Genomic DNA, 19,156 nt, shown 5'->3' with positions numbered 1-19,156 from the left:
CCAGAATACTGGAGTAGACTTTCCCTTCTCCAGGGATCTTCCCAACCCAGGGATCGAACCCAGGTCTCCTGCATTGCAGGCAGATTCTTTACCAGCTAAGCCATTGATGGCAGTGGGCAGAGGCAAAATTAGTGTTTATGGCACTAATTTTTTTTATATTTCTTTGCTGAGAATACTTCATTAAACAATACCAGCACCAAAAAGCTTAGAGAAGATTTTTCAGAACATTATAGCATTGAAATTAAGGGAAAAAGGAGTTTCAAAAATGAATAGGGAGATATTTGATATGTGGAATTAGTCACCAAGAGATAAGATAATTGTAATTGACTATTAGGAAATTATTAGTGACTACTGAAAGAAGCTGTTTCAGCAAGAAGATGATAATGGATTGGATGCTGAGAAAATGGAGGCAGTGGGTGGGAAAATGGAGATCACTTATTCAGTGATGACAAGTACCCCATTTCCAGGATGTAAAATTTATTCATGTCTGTGAGCACAGTGGAACAATCCATTGAAAAAATATAGACTTAAAATGCTGGAAAGAGAGGATGATTAACAGCAGCATTTATAATTAGAGGTATAGATTAAGAAGAAAAGGGCCCTTCACCTGGCAATGTAGAGGGGCACTACTTCTGAAATGGAAGAAAAGAAAGCGAGAAAGGTTAATATTGATCAGTGGAGACAAGGAAATATGAAGGAGTTCATATTTGTTTCTTTGAAGCAGTAAGTCAGGCCATCTGACTAAGGGATATGATTCAGTTTAGTGAATTAGCCCAATGGACATGTTAGGAGGCTGAACTTGTAAAAGCCTCGGTTGATAATTAGGGTATCAGTAACATGGATGATTAACTGAAGCAACAGATACTAAGACAAGGTGATAAGAATACACAGAAGAACTATACAAAAAAGATCTTAATGATCCAGATAACCATGATGGTGTGATCACTCACCTAGAGCCAGACATCCTGGAGTCTGAAGTCAAGTGGGCATTAGGGAGCATCACTACAAACAAAGCTAGTGGAGGTCATAGAATTCCACCTGAGCTATTTTCCAAACCTAAAAGATGATGCTGTGAAAGTGCTGCACTCAATATGACAGCAAATTTGGAAAACTCAGCAGTGGCCACAGGACTGGAAAAGATCAGTTTTATTCCAATACTAAGGAAAGACAATGCCAAAGAATGTTTAAACTACTGCACAATTGCACTCAACTCACATGCTAGCAAAGTAATGCTCAAAAGTTTCCAAGCGAGGCTTCAACAGTACATGAACTGAAAATTTCCAGATGTTCAAGCTGGATTTAGAAAAGTCAGAGGACCCAGAGATCAAATTGCCAACATCCGCTGGATCGCAGAAAAAGCAAGAGAGTTCCAGAACAAGATTTACTTGTGCTTTATTGACTATTTTATTGACTATGATCCTTTGACTGCATGGATCACAACAAACAGTGGGAAATTCTTAAAGAGATGGGAATACCAGACCACCTGACCTGTCTCTTGAGAAATCTGTGTGCAGGTCAAGAAGCAACAGTTAGAACTGGACATGGAACAACAGACTGGTTCCAAATTGGGAAAGGAGTACATCAAGGCTGTATATTGTCACTGTGCTTATTTAATTTATATGCAGAGTACATCATGAGAAACGCTGGACTGGAAGAAACACAAGCTGGAATCAAGATTGTTGGGAGAAATATCAAGAACCTCAGATATGCAGATGACACCACCCTTATGGCAGAAAGTGAAGAGGAACTCAAAAGCCTCTTGATGAAAGTGAAAGAGGAGAGTGAAAAAGTTGGCTGAAAACTCAACATTCAGAAAACTAAGTTCCTGGCATCCGGTCCCATCTCTTCATGGGAAATAGATGAGGAAACAATGGAAACAGTGACAAACTTTGTTTTTTTGGGCTCCCAAATCACTGTAGATGGTGACTGCAGCCATGAAATTAAAAGATACTTGCTCCTTGGAAGAAAAGTTATGACCAACCTAGACAGCATATTGAAAATCAGACACATTACTTTGCTGACAAAGGTCCATCTAGTCGAAGCTGTGGTCTTTCCAGTAGTCATGTATAGATGTGAGAGTTGGACCATAAAGAAGGCTGAGCATGGAAGAATTGATGCTTTTGAACTGTGGTGTTGGAGAACACTCTTGAGAATCCCTTGGACTGCAAGGGGACCCAACCAGTCAATCCTAAAGGAAATCAGTCCTGAATATTCATTGGCCATCTGTTGTGGAGCTGACTCATTGGAAAAGACCCTGACTCTGGGAAAGACTGAAGGCAGGAGGAGAAGGGGACGACAGAGGATGAGATGATTGGATGGCATCACCGACTTGATGGACATGAGTTTGAGCAAGCTCCAGGAGTTGGTGATGGACAGGGAAGCCTGGCGTGCTACAGTCCATGGGGTTGCAAAGAGTTGGACAAGACTGAGCGACTGAACTGACTAAACATGGATGATTTAAGGCTTTGAGGGGTCTGAAACCGTTGAAACTAACCTTAATGAAATGGGTACGCTTGAATGGCTTGGACAGTAATGCAAAAAAAAAAAAAAAAAAAAGCAAACACTCATATGTGCCAGTGACTCTTCTAGATTATCCTATATCATTTTTTTATCCTATATCATTTAACAACAGGGATTGTTCAGATCCTTTGTTTTAAAAATTCTATTGAAGTGTAGGTGATTTACAGTGTTGTGCTTAATTTCTGCTATACAATAAAGTGATTCAGTTATATATTCTTTTCCATTATGGTTTATCACAAGATATTGAATAGAGTTCCCTGTGCTATACAGTAGGGCCTTATGGTTGATCCATCCTACATATAGCAGTTTGCATCTGTTAATCCCAGACTCCCAATCCTTCCTTCTCCCACCCTCTTCCCACTTAGCAATCACAAGTCTATTCTCTATATCTAAGTCTGCTTTTGTTTTGTAGATATGTTCATCTGTGTCATATCATCAATTCCACACATAAGTGATATATGAAATTGTCTCTTTCTGACTTACTTCACTTAGTGTGACCATGCATCCATGTTGCTGCAAATGGCATTATTTCATTCTTTCTTATGACTGAGTAATATTCCATTTTGTATGTATATATACTGCATCTTCTTTATCCATTCATCTGTCAATGGACATTTAGGTTGTTTCCATGTCTTGATTGTTGTAAATAGTGTTGCTGTGAACATAGGGGTGCATATATCTTTTTGAATTATAGTTTTGTCTATTCTGTGTGTTCATTTAATCTAAATAACAACCTTTGATGTAGCTCTGTTATCATGTGCATTTTGCAGGCGAGGAAATTGAGATATGGGGAAGTAACTTGTTCAAGGTCACACCCAGGCAGAGCTGGAATTCAAAACCAGGCTGCCTGACTCAACCTGTTCCCCTTAACAATATTATACTTTCTTAATGTAGCAGTAGAAAGTTTAATAAAGAGATGGGGAAACCAGATCACCTTACCTGTCTCCTGAGAAACCTGTTTGTGGGTCAAGAAGCAACAGTTAGAACTGGATATGGAACAATGGACTAGTTCCAAATTGGGAAAGGAGTACATCAAAGCTGTATATTGTCACTCTGCTTATTTAATTTCTATACAGAGTTGGACTTCCCTGGTGGCTCAGACGATAAAGCGTCTGTCTACAATGTGGGAGACCTGGATTCGATGCCTGGGTCAGGAAGATTCCCTGGAGAAGGAAATGGCAACCCACTCCAGTACTCTTGCCTAGAAAATCCCATGGATGGAGGAGTCTGATGTCCATGGGGTTGCAAAGAGTTGGACACGACTGAGCGACTTCACTCACTCATGCAGAGTACCTCATGTGAAATGCTGGGCTGGATGAGGCACAAGCTGGAATCAAGATTGCAGGGAGAAATATCAATAACCTCAGATATGCAGATGATACCACTCTAATGGAAGAAAGTGAAGAGGAACTAAAGAGCTTCTTGATGAGGGTGAAATAGGAGAGTGAAAAGTTGGCTTAAAACAACATTCAAAAAACTAATATCATGGTGTTCAGTCCTATCACTTCATGGCAAATAGAAGGGGGAAAATTGGAAGCAGTGATAGATTTTATTTTCCTGGGTTCCAAAATCACTGTGGACAGTGACTGCAGCTATGAAATTAAAATGCTTGCTCCTTGGAAGGAAAGCTATGGCCAACCTAGACAGTATATCGGAGAAGGCAATGGCACCCCACTCCAGTACTCTTGCCTGGAGAATCCCAGGGACAGAGGAGTCTGTTGGGCTGCTGTCTATGGGGTCTCACAGAGTCAGACACGACTGACGCGACTTAGCAGCAGCAGCGGCAGACAGTATATTAAAAAGCAGAGACATCACTTTGCCTATAAAGGTTCCCATAGTCAAAGGTATGGGTTTGTTCTCCATTATTAAGACTTTGGCTTTTACTCTGAATGAAATGGGAAGCTATTACTGTAGGGTTCTGTGCTGAGAAACAGGATGTTCTGTCTTAGATTTTAATTGGACTACTTAGGAAACTATTGAAAATCATGGATGGGGGACTAGGGAGGATTTTATACAATGAGCCAGGTGAAAGATTAGGTTGGCTTGGGTCAGACCAGGAGTTACTTCAGGCCACTTGTGGTTTGAAAAGCTCTAAACACACAGTAGCATTTGCTGAGTGGACAGTATCGGACCAAGTGTGGAATGAAAGGAATAATCTGGGCTGGAGGTAAACATAGGGAACTGTTACCAGGAAGATTGTATTAAAATCACAAAATATGTTTACTGAATGACTCAAGGTTGTTGAGGGAAAAGCTTCTTATTGAAAAAGAAATGTGAATGGTAAAAAGTTAGAGCTTTTCAAGAAATAGAGGGAGAATTCTCAGCCTAGGCAGAGAATGTAGAACCCTTGGAAAATCACCCAACCAGGACCCTAGCCTGAAGGTAGATATTGCAGACAGACATGGCTATGGGGTGAATGTTTCTTTGCCCCTGCCCCCCACAAAGCCGGATATTGAAATCCTAGTCCCTGAGAAGGACGTGCACTTTTGGGAAATGGATTGGGATTGTCCCACAGAGCTCCCTTGACCCTTCTGCCATGTGAAGTCATGTCAAAAAGGCACAGGTTGTGAACCAGGAAGTGGGTTCCTTACCAGACACCACATCTGCTGGTGCCATGATCTTTAGTTTCTCTTAACTGTCAAAAGATTTCTTTTGAATATTTTGTCCATATCTTACATAATTTAACACTCTTTTACCTAAACTAATACTTTTAGAGATGGAAAAACATTGATTTAGTCACCACAGTGATCAGTATTAAAAATAATTGGTCAATTCTCTCAGTTCTGTCCCCAAAGCTTTTGCTAAACCAACTCAGCTAACAACACCAGCTATTGAAATTATTTGAATTAAGAATCGTCATAATGATTGGCACTTGTACAGTACTTTCATTTTAAAAGGACTTGGACATCCATTATATCATTTGACCCACCCACTAACTCTTTCAGTGACTGTAGGTTTTATTGTTCCCATTTTACAGAAGAAGCAACTGAGGCTTAGTGAGATTAGGATTAGTCCTAGAATGAGTAAGTGGTAGGGCTGAGTCTTGAATCTGATTCTTCTGACTCCAAGTCCAGGCTCAGAGTGTCTTTCCACACTGTACTTGAGTATTTAAGTATTTTCCTATTAATATGCTTAATGCGTGTTTCCATCGCCTTCTTTTTCTATTGGCTTCGTTTGGTTTCCCAGCAGAGGGTCTTCCTAAGAGGAAGAGGGTGCCGGTCTCCCTCCTGGGTGGTTGCATGGGCGCACAGCTGATTCCTCCTGTTTCCGATCCTGCATTTCCCTTTTCTGTGGTCCTTTCAGCTTCACTCACCATCGGAGGAAATCTCCTCCTTCCCTAGACTCGACTTCTAAAGTCTTCTCACAGCCCCCTGGCATTGGGACCTCCCATCTTAATCACCCGCAGGAGAGCCCATCTGAGAGGGGAGACAGAGGGCACGGACCGCAGCACGCCGGGAAGCCATGCTGAGGGTTACTTCTGCATTTCCTTCCTTGCGGTCCTCAGGAGCATCCTCGCCACCCTCCGGCTCCGGCTCTCTCCAGCCCGCCCCGGATCCGCCTCCCTCTCCTTCCTCTAGGAGGCTGAGACCAAGCGTGGGACGCACCTGTGTCCCTCTCCGGTCACCCCGTTGAGGCATCGGGGGCTACTCCCGAAGCAGGATTTACAGGCCCGGAAAACGCCAATGGGAGATCCAAATGGTCGGGGACTCCGGCACTTTAAGAGGCTTTTCTCTGGGAAACACCCGTCCCCTCCGTGCGCCTTATGAATGGAAATACTCCTCCCCTGGTCGAGCCCATTTTCCCCATTTCACCAGGAGCCGCAGCTTGCTCTCTTCTTTCGGTCTCCCCGCCCACATCAACGCGGGCAGCTCCAGGAGGGGACGGACAGGAAGCCTTTGGCCGCCTATTAAATCCCACCCATTTCTCCGGGGGCGATTTCCTAACCTTCCGGGACCGAATTCTGCAATTTGATGTGCGTTTTGTCCGAATGGTAGCGACACGGGCCTAAGGGAGGGGGAAAGCGAGGGGGTGGGGGGTGGGGGGTATGCGCTCTTTTCCTCGCAACATCGCTGGCGGAGCGAGGGAGCTCACACGACACAGATTTTGGGGCAAAGCCTTTCCATCTGGACAGCACCATGTCCACCAAAGCGGAGCAGTGTAAGTAGCAGCCGGCCCGGCGTTCCGGCCCGGCCTCCGGCTGGGAGCTATTGCAGTTGCGGCGTTTGCGGCTGCTGGGAGACCTTGGCATCGTGCTGGTGCGGGGGTGGGGGCTGAGGTTGGGGCGGGTGGGGGGGTGGGGGGGTGCAAGAGAAGGTGGGGGAGGGTGGACGTTAATGGGAACGCGGCGCTGTCCCCGGTGCTGAAAAATTATGCGGGCTTCCTCGGCTGGTGGTGGGGTTTCGCAAGACTGAAAGACCCTGCGAAATGAAATTAAAATGGGGTCATTCTTGAGGAAAAGAGGCCTCGTATCTTTCAGATAAACATTTCAGGATCTGTTGTTGGAGTGGGGGAAGGGGGGCAGCGGCAAATCAGGGGCGGGGAACTGTCGGTGCAACCAAAGCCTGCCTGGCCTTCTGAGCATGCCCAGTTCTCGCTGCTGGAGCCATAGGGGAGTTTGAGTCTGCAGTTTCCACTTTGGGTTGGAGAGGCTAAAAGGCAGAGAAGGGGGAGGGAGCCGAAAGCCAGGCAGAATTCTGGATTCAGTGTGAGGAAAAAAAATCAACAATATCAGCACTAATGCTGAAACTAACCCCAACCATAGGTTAAAGCAAGAGTTAGTGCTGGCAAGAAAGTGAAAGGGGCTCTGGGAAAATGATCAAATTATTTTTCCAAAGAGGTTTCTTTTGTAGGGCAGCTCACACAAACTATAACAAATAGCAAGGGTTTTTAGTTGTCCCAGTCATGACTGGCTGTGTGTTTGGTTGGAAACAACCTGCTAACTCTTTGTGGACAGAGGAAGTTTCTAATCTGTTTCCTATAGCCTCTCTTATTGCAGTGCACCTTAGTAGGCCTTTGGTATGTACTTGGTAGGTTGATTATCATGTAACCTTTTTCTGAGTGCACTTGAAGGATTCAGGAACTTAAAATTCTATAAATAAAAGGCGTTTTTTTACTAACCAATGCTTTTGAATTTATAACAAATATACCAAAACCTGTTCATGGAATTGACTCTTGTTTCTTTCAAAGCAGTACACAGTTATGTTGCTAATGCTGTTGCTGCTTAAAAGTCTTTTAAATTCTTCTTTGGAATGACTATTAAAACCATTTTGTGAAATGCTGAAAACAGTAGTCTCAGTATTTTGGGGCAGTAGCTTGTGTTTGATAAAATGCAGTGTGTCACTTAATTCACCAGGTAGATTAAATTAACTGAAGTCTCAAAGAATTCCCAGATCAATGGTTCATTAGAGATCCTTTATGTTCACCTACCATCGAGTGCGTGTACCTTTATATAAATTTTTGTTTGTTTGTTTATTTTTGGAATCTGGACTCCCTGAGTTTGGATCCTCATTCTGCTGTTTACTATTTGACCTTGGGCAAAATAATTGACTTCTTTGAACTTTATTTCCTCATCTGTAAACCTGGGATAATAATGCCAACGGGATTGTTGTGATTATAAATGAGAGAATATATATAAATGTTGAGTGGTGAGTCAAGCATATAGCAAGTACTCAATAAATGGTAGTTATGATACTGACAGCTATTCCCCACTTATTAGTCCATCTCTTCTAAATCATTAGGAGGTTCTTTTGTGATTTTTTGGGCCTATTTTGACAAGTTAAATCTAAACGTCAAAGATAAATTTTGCTTCTACAGAGGTTTTTGAAAAAATTGGATGCATTATATCTTGAGTAATGGTAACATAGTTGGAACTGGTGCAGAACTTCCCATGTGAGAATATCACTCCCTTGAAAATTTTATTTTAGTACCTGTCATTCGCTTTTATAGTTACATATTATATAAGTAATATCAGGTGAAAGCCAGTGAGTATTACTGTCTTCTTCCTTGTTATATTTTGAGATGCACTGGACTCTTTGTCTTGTCTCTTTCCTGGGCAGTTAATGACAAGATGAATATAATCTATATTTGACTTGGTTGTGTAGTGCACATAGTATGTAGTTTAGGTAATTTAGAATTTTTGTAAAATCAGATTTTTTTTTCATCAGTAGATGATGGTAAGGATGCCATATTTGAAGTTAGAACATGTGGATTTGAATTTTTCATGCTGTTCTGATTAACTGTGAGACACAGTTAACTGGGCAATTAACTTAATAGTTTTGTGCCTCAAAGTTTCCATCTGTGAAGTAAGGAGTAGGAGTAGCATCTATCTTTGTTAGCTGTTAGCATTTTGGAGGGCAAAGGAGGTAACATGAGAGTAGGCTGTGAAAAGGATACAGATGCTTTGGGTGTTTTTAGGTATCTTTATTCAGGGTGAAGGGAAGTTAAGAATCTCTTTTGTCTCTCTCTTACATGTACTAACATGGATGAGTTGACACTCTAGTGCACATTATAGACCTGAAAATAGAGCAGACACATGAAAGGCTGTGTGGTTGCTGTTTGCAAAGGGTGACTACTTTTTAACAAAGAGAAGTTGCAAATCTGTGATATTTTATTCTTGGACTCAGTAGGAGTATAGCTAGGAGGAAGGGGAAAAAGCAGGGAAGGGGGCCATGAGATTTTTCTCTCTGTTGGATGTGGAGACCACGGGAAGGAGAATAAGTTCATTTCTTATCTGCATTCAGAAACATGCACAGTACCACTTGCCTAAGGACTAAGGGGGAATGGAGGCTTAATGCAGTGTCAAAATATTATTTCTGTAATTTTTCTTCCTGTGGCCTCTTGATGTAGGTAGAGGTTTCTTTGGTACAGGAAGTGGACATAGTTTGGTTGAGCTGTCAAGAGGAAGTACTTGCATTTCAACCAAACAAATTACGTGACTTACCTTTGAAATGTAATGTATCCCAGATGTGTGAAAGATGATTTTATTTTTATGTAGTAGCATTTTCTTTCATAAAATAAATAAATGATCAAAAAGAGGCTAGGTATAGTTAAGACATAGTTTAGGGCCTGTTTTTAAACATTCAATCAGTTTCCTATGCTTTGTGCAGAACATCATAACAGAAGGTGAAAGTTGCCTAGCAATTTCCAGGCAATTGCACAGAGTTACAACTTTTTTCCTCCAAATGCTGCGTTTTTTTTTTTTTTGTTGTTGTTGTTGTTGTTTGTTTGTTTTAAAGTGAAACTTCACTGTAGTGAAAATGTTTATGTGGCTGATACAGAATGATAAAAATAAGAATTTGTAGTTCTTTTATTCTAAAGAGGAGAAAGAGGAATCCACTTCCCTACCCCCCCAGTTTTTCCTGTCTTTTAAGAGTTAAAATTTCCCAATCTGGAACTTTGGGTGTGCTCTTTCAAGAAAAGCTTGCTTTTGATAACAGCAGAAGTTAAGAGTTGGGATTGTAGAATCAGACTGCTGCTTGGGTTTAAATTCTAGTTCTGCTTCTTACATTCTCTGTGACCTTGGACAAGTTAACTCAACCTCTCTAAACCTCAACTGCATTATTCATAAAATGGGAATAGTCATAGTTGTTGTGAAGAATAAATGAGGTGATCCATGAAAAGTGCACAGCACAGAATCTTGACACACAATAAATTAGTAAATATTCGTGTTCATGCTCAGTTGCTCAGTTGTGTCCTACTCTTTGCAACCCATGGACTGTAGCCTGCCAGGTTTCTCCGTCCATGAGATTTTTCAGGCAAGAATACTGGAGTGGTTTGCCATTTCTTCCTCCAGGGGATCTTCCCAACCATAATAAATATTAGCTATTATTATTATTATCATCAAGTATAAAACCTTGTGCTTACTGCTAAAATAAGGATAAAGATAATGTTTGGCTCTAGCCCCCCAGAGTGCAGCAGAAAAAAAGAATAGCCATTGTTTAAATGGTATGCTGCTACTGCTAAGTCGCTTCAGTCGTGTCTGACCCTGTGCGACCCCATAGACGGCAGCCCACCAGGCTCCCCCGTCCCTGGGATTCTCCAGGCAAGAACACTGGAGTGGGTTAAATGGTATATAGCATATTAACTATTTTTTATTCTCCTTTCATTGTCTCCAAGTCTCTTCTATAGCAATCAACCTAATCCATTTTGAATGGGAGGGAATCTCTGCATGACAATTCCTTGACTTGATATATCTAGCAGAGAACTAACTGATCATCTATACAGAACATCTCTAAGGCATGAACTGCCTATCCATCACCTTGTGTATTATGATGACAGAGTAGCATCTGGTTACATAAATCACGTACATAAATATCCATCAAAACATTTGTCAAATTTGGAAATTAACCTGCTGATACTTTGTGTATAAACTTACTATAATAATTACAGAAATATGAATGTGTACCATTTTTAATGTGTTTACCCTATTCAACATATGTATCCTGATAACTAAAAATCTTTTGATTACATCAAAACAAACATTTTAAGAGTATAGCTAATTAGCACTATGATTTGAAGTTGAACTTGCCCCATCCCTTACATATTTAAGGGTTATGCTTGGAGAAATCAAAAGATAGTTTTATTTATTTTTATTACATTATTTGATAATATGACTAAAATATAAAAAGCACTTCTTTGAATAGCACTGCAACCTGTAGCCATTTAGAAGTCTTTGCACAACATTTCTAACTTCTTATAGAGGGAACTCTAGTTTTATTCACATGTGTAAAAATTAGAGTTTGGCTATTAACCATGTATGTGGTAGCAAAAAGAGCACCCGGTTTTCAGCTCTGATTTCTCTTCATGGTTTGACGCTAGCCTTTCTATTCCCTATTTAATCTCTCCCTTTCCTCTTTCTTTTCTGACTGTTCCTATTCAGATTTTTTTCTTACGGCTACCTTTCTTCTCCTTATCTTTTTTTTAAAAAAATATTTATTTATTTAGACATATGGCTTTCTCTAGTTGTAGTGTGCTGGCTTCTCATTGCAGTGGCTTCTCTTGTTGCGGAACATGGGCTCTAGGCATGCAGCTTTAGTAGCGGTGGCTTGCAGGGTCTAGGGCAAGGTCTAGTAGTTGTGGCGTGCAGGCTTAGTTGCCTGGCAGCACGTGGGATCTTCCCTGCCAAGGGATCCAGTCTGTGTCCCCTGCACTGGTGGGTGGGTTCTTATCCACTGGATCATCAGGGAAGTCCTCTTCTCCCTATCTTTAAAAACAGGGTTCTGTCATTATTCTTGTTTTTCTTTTTCAAATCCCACAGATTCTTTCTCTCCTTCACTCTTGATGTACCAACTCTCACTTCTATGTGGATAACACTCAAATTCAGTTTTCTAGTCTAAACGTGTTTCTTGGCCTCTGTCCGTATCAAGCATCCTACAGGCAACTCAAACCCATATGCATTGTCTTTGGTCCTAAACTTGTAATTCTTTTTTATAGTACTCATTTTGGCAAATGGCACTATGATCTACGCATTCACCTAAGTCAAAAAATCTGGAGTCTTCCTAAACTTCCCCTTTGTGTGTGTGTGTGTGTGTGTGTGTGTGTGTTTGTAGTCAGTCCGACTGTTTGCAACCCTATGGACTGTAGTCTGCCAGGCTCCTCTGTCTATGCGATTTTCCAGGCAGGAATACTGGAGTGGGTTGCTATTTCCTTCTCCAGAGGATCATCCTGACCGAGGGATTGAACCCAATATCTCTTGCATTTTCTGCATTGACAGGTGGATTCTTTACCACTAGCACCACGTAGATGGTATTATGTTCATATCTGTGTCTTCAGCATGTAGATTGTTGTCTAGGGCACAGGGTTGCACAAAAACTGTTTCTTGAATAAGTAAAAATGGTTGAAGGTGAAGTAAGTGTCTTCTACAAAGAAGGATTACAGGGACTTCCCTGGTGGTCCAGTGTACTCCCAATGCAGGGGGTCTGGGTTTGATCCCTGGTCAGGGAACTAGATCCCACATGTAGCAACTAAGAGTTCACATACTGCAACTAAGACACGGTGCAGCCAAATAAATAAATATCTTTTTTTAGAAGAAAGGATTGAATAATTACGTTTCTGGATATCATTCATTTGAAGATTTCATATTTTTGTTAATATGAGGTTCATATTATATACAATTTTCACATGCTTTTCAAATGGATTTATAAGTAATTAAAAATATAGTTATCAAAAGTACTTAAAACATATTTGCTCAATCAAATTTTATAGTATTTCATAACAACTGATACTTTTCCTGAATGTTCATTGTATTTTTAGTTCTTTCTCCGAGCTAAAGTTTTCTCTTAATATATTCAGCTTAATAATTACGATTCCTAATTGGTAGGCTATCTTATCACACAGCAGCTTTTTTTTAAGATACAGTGACAATACATCTGAAGTCAGGGACTCTTCATGTTGTAACTTGGATCCTTTGAGAACATATCTGTTCAAGTTTTCTGTATTGATTACTCAATCAATAAAAAGGCTTTAAGTTGGGATTTTCATCTTACAGTATTATTATGTTGGAAATTCATGTGTATTTATTTTTCATATTCTGAAAAGATATTAATAGCTCAGCATAAATGAACACATATGTTGGCTTAGAAATGAAATGTTTATTGCATCAAAAGCTACCTTAAGCAAAAATCTATGCTTATCAATAAGCTCATTTCCTGTAGTATGGAAAGCTCAATCATTTCATTTAGAATTTTTAGCTTTTTTTTCAATGTATACATTCCATTTCTGTCTGGTTTTTCTCTCCTTTCAGACATTTCTCGAAAGGACAACACTTCTAAACAGCATATAGTTTATCATGTGTGTCTCATTTCCTGTTTAATGTGGGAGTAAAATTGGAGGGAAATCAGCCTTTTAGAGTGTATTTCTTCATTGATCTCAGAAGCTTGATCTGACACGAGGACAAAACCTAAAGGATGTGTGTGTATGTTTGTAGACATAGGTACTTATATATGTGTGTGTGTGTATACCTACACATTTATATATATAACGCTATTTGCATTTTAAGAAGAAATGAGCTTGACAGAGAGGGCTGGCGTGCTGCGGTTCATGGGGTCTCAAGGAGTCGGACACAACTGAGTGACTGAACTGAGCTTGCCTCAGAAGTGACAACAGATAACTCCTAATCATATAACCAATTTGTCTTGTCAGAGTTACATGTATTTCAATCTTATGATCTCTGGAAAGGAGAGTTTAGATGTCTATTGTTTGTGCCTATTGTGTATTAAGCACTTTGACATATATTAGTGTAATTCATTCTCACAATAGTTTTCAGAGTCAAATGTTATTGTATTAGTGCTCTGGTTTTATGTCTTAAATATTCCTCAGATCCCTCACTTCCTATTAATTCGTACTGTCGCCATCGTAATTATGGAATTCATCATTTCTCTATTATTACAGCCTTTTAATTTATCTCCCCTTGTCTCCTTTTGTCCTGATAAAATCTATCCTCACATAGTTCCCTTAGTAATCCATCTGAAATATAGAAGCTTCCATGTCATTCTCATCATTCTTTCCTTTAAAACCCTTCAGTAGCTTCCTGTCATGTTGTACCCATGTTAGAGCCCCACCTCATTGGGAGTTGGGTGAGCTCTTCCTAGATGTTAGACTGTATTCTACATATGTAGAATTTTCGTTGTTGTTCAGTTGTTAAGTCATGTCTGACTCTTTGCAACCCCATGGACTGCAGCACACTAGGTTCTTCTGTCCTTCTCTGTCTCCTGGAGTTTTCTCAAACTCATGTCCATTGAGTCAGTGATGTTATCCAGCCATCTCATCCTCTGCCACCCTCTTCTCCTTTTGCCTTCAATCTTTCCCAGCATCAGCGTCTTTTCCAATGAGTTGACTCTTTGCATCAGGTGGCCAAAGTATATGTAGAATAATTGCTCAGTAACATTGGATGATAACATGACTTAATTTTGAGGCACGTTTTACATTACATTTAAAAATGCATTCCAGATGCTTCTTATTTCCTCCTTTAAACATGGCATCTGAAAAAGACTCAATACCTTATACATACCTTCGCTAGTGCAGAGCTGTTGTTCAGTCACTCAGTCATATTGGACTCTTTGCAACCCCATGGACTGCAGCACCCCAGGCTTCCCTATTCTTCACCATCTCCTGGATTTTGCTCAAACTTCTGTCCATTACTACTGAAAAAAATCATAGCTTTGAATGTACAGACCTTTGTAGGCAAAGTAATGTCTCTGCTTTTTAATATGCTGTCTAGGTTTGTCATTGCTTTCTTCCAGGCTATATTTCAAAATGTAAGGATCTCTTTAGCTTTATGTATTATAATGTCGAGCCTCTGGTCTGCTGAAACTGCCAGACCTTTTCCATAAGAATACCTGTTAAGCCTGTTTTCCTTCATTCTCCATCATGCAGTAGGAAGATATAGAACTTGGCTTAACCCTGTATTAGTTTCCTAGGGCTGCTATAACAAATTACCACAAACTGGGTGGATTTAAATAAGGCTACTTTATTCCTTCACAGCTCTGGAGACAGTTGCTAAATTGTGTCCAACACTTTGTGACCCCATGGACTGCAGTACTCCAGGCTTCTCTGTCCTTTACTGTCTTTTAGAGTTTGCTCAAACTCAAGTCTGTTGAGTCAGTGATGCCATCCATCCCACCATCTCATCTTCTGTTGTCCCCTTCTCCTCCTGCCTTCAATCTTTCCCAGAATCAGGGTCTTTTCCAATGAGTCAGCTCTTCACATCAGGTGGCCAAAGTATTGCAGCTTCAGCATCAGTCCTTCCAATGAATATTTAGAGTTAATCTCCTTGAGGATCAACTGGTTTGAACTCCTTGCTGTCCGAGGGACTTGCCAGAGTCTTCTGCAGTTCGAAAGCATCAATTTGTTGGCACTCAGCCTTATTTATGGTCCAACTTTTACATCTTTACATGATTACTGGGCTGAAAGTCCAAAGTAAAGATGCTGGCAAAGCCTTGTTTCCTCTGCTGGCCTTCCTTGCCTCTCTTCAACCTTCTGGTAATTGCTGGGGATCCTTGGTATTCCTTGGTTTGTGCTATATCACTCTAATCTCTGCCTCTGTCTTCACATGGCCCGTGTGATCTCTGTGTCTCTGTACCCAGTCTCCTTCTCTTTTCTCTTATAAATGTTGAATTCATTGGATTTAGTTCAGTTTGGTTCAGTTGCTCAGTCGTGTTCAACTCTTTGCGACCCCATGTACTGCAGCACACCAGACTTCCTCTTCCATCACCAAATCCCGGAACTTGCTCAAACTTATGTTCATCGAGTCAGTGATGCCATTCAACCATCCCATCCTCTGTTATCACCTTCTCCTCCCGCCTTCAATCTTTCCCAGCATCAGGGTCTTTTCAAATGAGTCAATCCTTTGCATCAGGTGGCCAAAGTATTGGAGTTTCATCTTCCATATCAGTCCTTCCAATGAATATTCAGCACTGATTTCCTTGAGGATGGATTGGTTGGATCTCCTTGCAGTCCAAGGGACTCTCAACAGTCTTCTCCAATACCACAGTTTAAAAGCATCAATTCTTCCATGCTCAACTTTCTTTATGGTCCAACTCTCACATCCATACATGACTACTGAAAAAACCATAGCTTTGACTAGACAGACCTTTGTTGGCAAAGTAATGTCTCTGCTTTTTAATATGCTGTCTAGATTTGTCATAGCTTTTCTTCCAAGGAGCAGTTGTCTTTTAATTTTGTGGCTGCAGTCACCATCTGCAGTGATTTTGGAGCCCCCCCCCAATTAAGTCTGTCACTGTTTCCACTGTTTTCCCATCTATTTGCCATGAAGTGATGGGACTGGATGCTATGATCTTAGTTTTCTGAATGTTGAGTTTTAAGCCAACTTTTTCACTCTCCTCTTTTACTTTCATCAAGAGGCTCTTTAGTTCTTCTTTGCTTTCTGCCATAAGGGTGGTGTCATCTGTGTATCTGAGGCTATTGATATTTCTCCCAGAAATCTTGATTCCAGCTTGTGCTTTATCCAGCTTGGCCTTTCTCATGATGTCCTCTGCATATAAATTAAATAAGCAGGGTGACAATATACAGCCTTGACATACTCCTTTCCCGATTTGGAACCAGTCTGTTGTTCCATGTATGGTTCTAACTGTTGCTTCTTGACCTGTGTACAGATTTCTCAAGAGGCAGGTCAAGTGGTCTGGTATTCCCATCTCTTGAAGAATTTTCCACAGTTTGTTGTGATCCACACAGTTAAAGGCTTTATGTAGTCTATGAATCAGAAGTAAATGTTGTTCTGAAACTCTCTTGCTTTTTCTATGTTCCAGTGGATGTTGGCAATTTGATCTCTGATTCCTCTGACTTTTCTAAATCCAGCTTGAACATCTGAAAGTTCTCAGTTCATGTACATACTGTTAAAGCCTTGCTTGGAGAATTTTGAGCATTACTTTGCTAGCGTGTGGGCTTCCCTTGTAGCTCAGATGGTAAAGAGTCTGCCCACGGTGTGGGAGACCTGGGTTCGATCCCTGGGTGGTAAGATCCCCTGGAGAAGAAAATGGCTACCAACTCCAGTATTTTTGCCAGGAAAATCCATGAATTGAGAAGCCTGGCAGGCCACAGTCGATGGGATTGCAAAGAGTCAGACATGACTGAACGACTTCACTTGCTAGTGTGTGAGATGAGTCCAACTGTGTGGTAGTTTGAACATTCTTTGGCATTGCCTTTCTTTGGACTGGAATGAAAACTGACCTTTTCCAGTCCTTTGGCCAGTGCTGAGTTTTCCAAATTTGCTGGCATATTGAGTGCAGCACTTTCACAGCATCGTCTTTTAGGATTTGAAATAGCTCAACTGGAATTTCATCACCTCCACTAGCTTTGTTTGTAGTGATGCTTCCTAAGGCCCACTTGACTTCGCATTCCAGGATGTCTGGCTGTAGGTGAGTGATCAAACAGTTGTGGTTATCTGGGTCATGAAGATCTTTTTCGTATAGTTCTTCTGTGTATTCTTGCCACCTCTCTTTATATCTTCTGTTCTTTTAGGTCCATGCCATTTCTGTCCTTTATTGAGCCCATCTTTGCATGAAATGTTCCCTTGATATCTCTAATTTTCTTGAAGAGATATCTAGTCTTTCCCATTCTATTATTTCCCTTTATTTCTTTGCTTTGATCGCTGAGGAAGGCTTTCTTATCTCTTCCTGCTATTCTTTTGAACTCTGCATTCAGGTGGGTATCTTTCCTTTTCTCCTTTGCCTTTAGCTCCTCTTCTTTTCTCAGCTATTTGTAAGGCCTCCTCAGACAATCATTTTGCTGCTTTGGATTTCTTTTTCTTTGGAATGGTCTTGATCACTGCCTCCTGTACAATGTCACAGTTTGGTTAGTTTTCTGTGATTGTGGTTTTTATTCTTTCTGCCCTCTCATGGATAAGATGATTGGATTTAGGGCCCAGCTTAAACCAGTCTGACCTCATTTTAATCTGTTTACATCTACAAAGACCTTATTTCCAAATAAGTTTACAGTTATGGGTATCAGGATTTAAGACTTGAACATAGTATTTTGGGGGACACAGTTCAACCCACTACAGACTATTGAATTTCATCTTTTTAGTGTCATCTCATGGTTGTGCCTGATTTTATCATTCAACATAATAACCATTCCTTCATTAGTTTTGCATCACTTACCAAAGTGACATGCATCCCTATATAAAATACCTCCCCCCCAATGTTGATCGGGAGAAAAGAAGTAAAGAAAGCATGTGATATACCATTAAATAGCTTGTTTTGAGTTACTTTTGCACCATTAATCAATACATCTTAAATAAGACAGTTTCATCAACTACAAATGCATTCTATTGTGGTACTACCCAATCATATTTCATCAAGTTGCCCGTTTTCTTTCTCTCTCTCTCTCTTTTTTTTGGCAAGGCCTAGAGACATGAGGGATTTTAGTTCCATCCAGGGATAGAACCAGTACCCCTTGCACTGGGCACTTGGAGTTTTAACCACTGGACCACCAGGGAGGTCCCAGCTTGTCCATTGTCTTATTCAAAAAATATTTTTTGAGTGTCTGCACTGTGTCAGGCTCTGCACCAGGCTCTAGGGGAGCTTACAGTTTGAGTTCACTTTCAGTTCAGTTCAATAGCTCAGTTGTGTCCGACTCTTTGTGATCCATGGACTGCAGCATGCCAGGCTTCCCTGTCCATCACCAACTCCTGGAGCTTGCTCAAACTCATGTCCATTGAGTCGGTGATGCCATCCAGCCATCTCATCCTCTGTCACCCCTTCTCCTCCTGCCTTCAGTCTTTCCCAGCATCAAGGTCTTTTCCAATGAGTCCATTCTTCACATCAGGTGGCCAAAGTATTGGAGTTTCAACTTCAGCAATCAGTCCTTCCAGTGAATATTCAGGACTGATTTTTTTTTTTTAGGGTTGACTGGCTTGATCTCCTTGCAGTCCAAGGGACTCTGAAGAGTCTTCTCCAATACCATATTTCAAAAGCATCGATTCTTCAGTGCTCAGCTTTCTTTATAGTCCAACTCTCACATCCATACATGATTACTGGAAAAACCATAGCTTTGACTAGATGGACCTTTATGGGCAAAGTGATGTCTCTGCTTTTTAATATACTGCCTAGGTTGGTCATAGCTTTTCTTCCAAGGAGCAAACATCTTTTAATTTCATAGCTGCAGTCACCATCCTCAGTGA

At 40.8% G+C, this 19,156-nt stretch overlaps 1 protein-coding gene across 2 annotated transcripts in view; it reads left to right on the top strand.

The window, feature by feature from the left end:
- The first annotated feature begins 6,567 nt into the window (after window positions 1–6,567).
- The window catches only part of UNC79 (unc-79 homolog, NALCN channel complex subunit), a 282,068-nt gene continuing 269,479 nt past the window's right edge, over window positions 6,568–19,156 (top strand). For both annotated transcript variants that reach the window (XM_044932849.2, XM_044932848.2), the window contains exon 1: window positions 6,568–6,678. In XM_044932849.2, the coding sequence (XP_044788784.1) occupies window positions 6,657–6,678 (22 nt within the window). In that variant the 5' untranslated portion in view covers window positions 6,568–6,656. The remainder of the gene's footprint in view (window positions 6,679–19,156) is intronic.

Source organism: Bubalus bubalis, chromosome 20, assembly GCF_019923935.1.
Source record: "Bubalus bubalis isolate 160015118507 breed Murrah chromosome 20, NDDB_SH_1, whole genome shotgun sequence".
NCBI lineage: Eukaryota > Metazoa > Chordata > Mammalia > Artiodactyla > Bovidae > Bubalus > Bubalus bubalis.
This window is presented reverse-complemented; position numbering and strand designations above follow the sequence as displayed.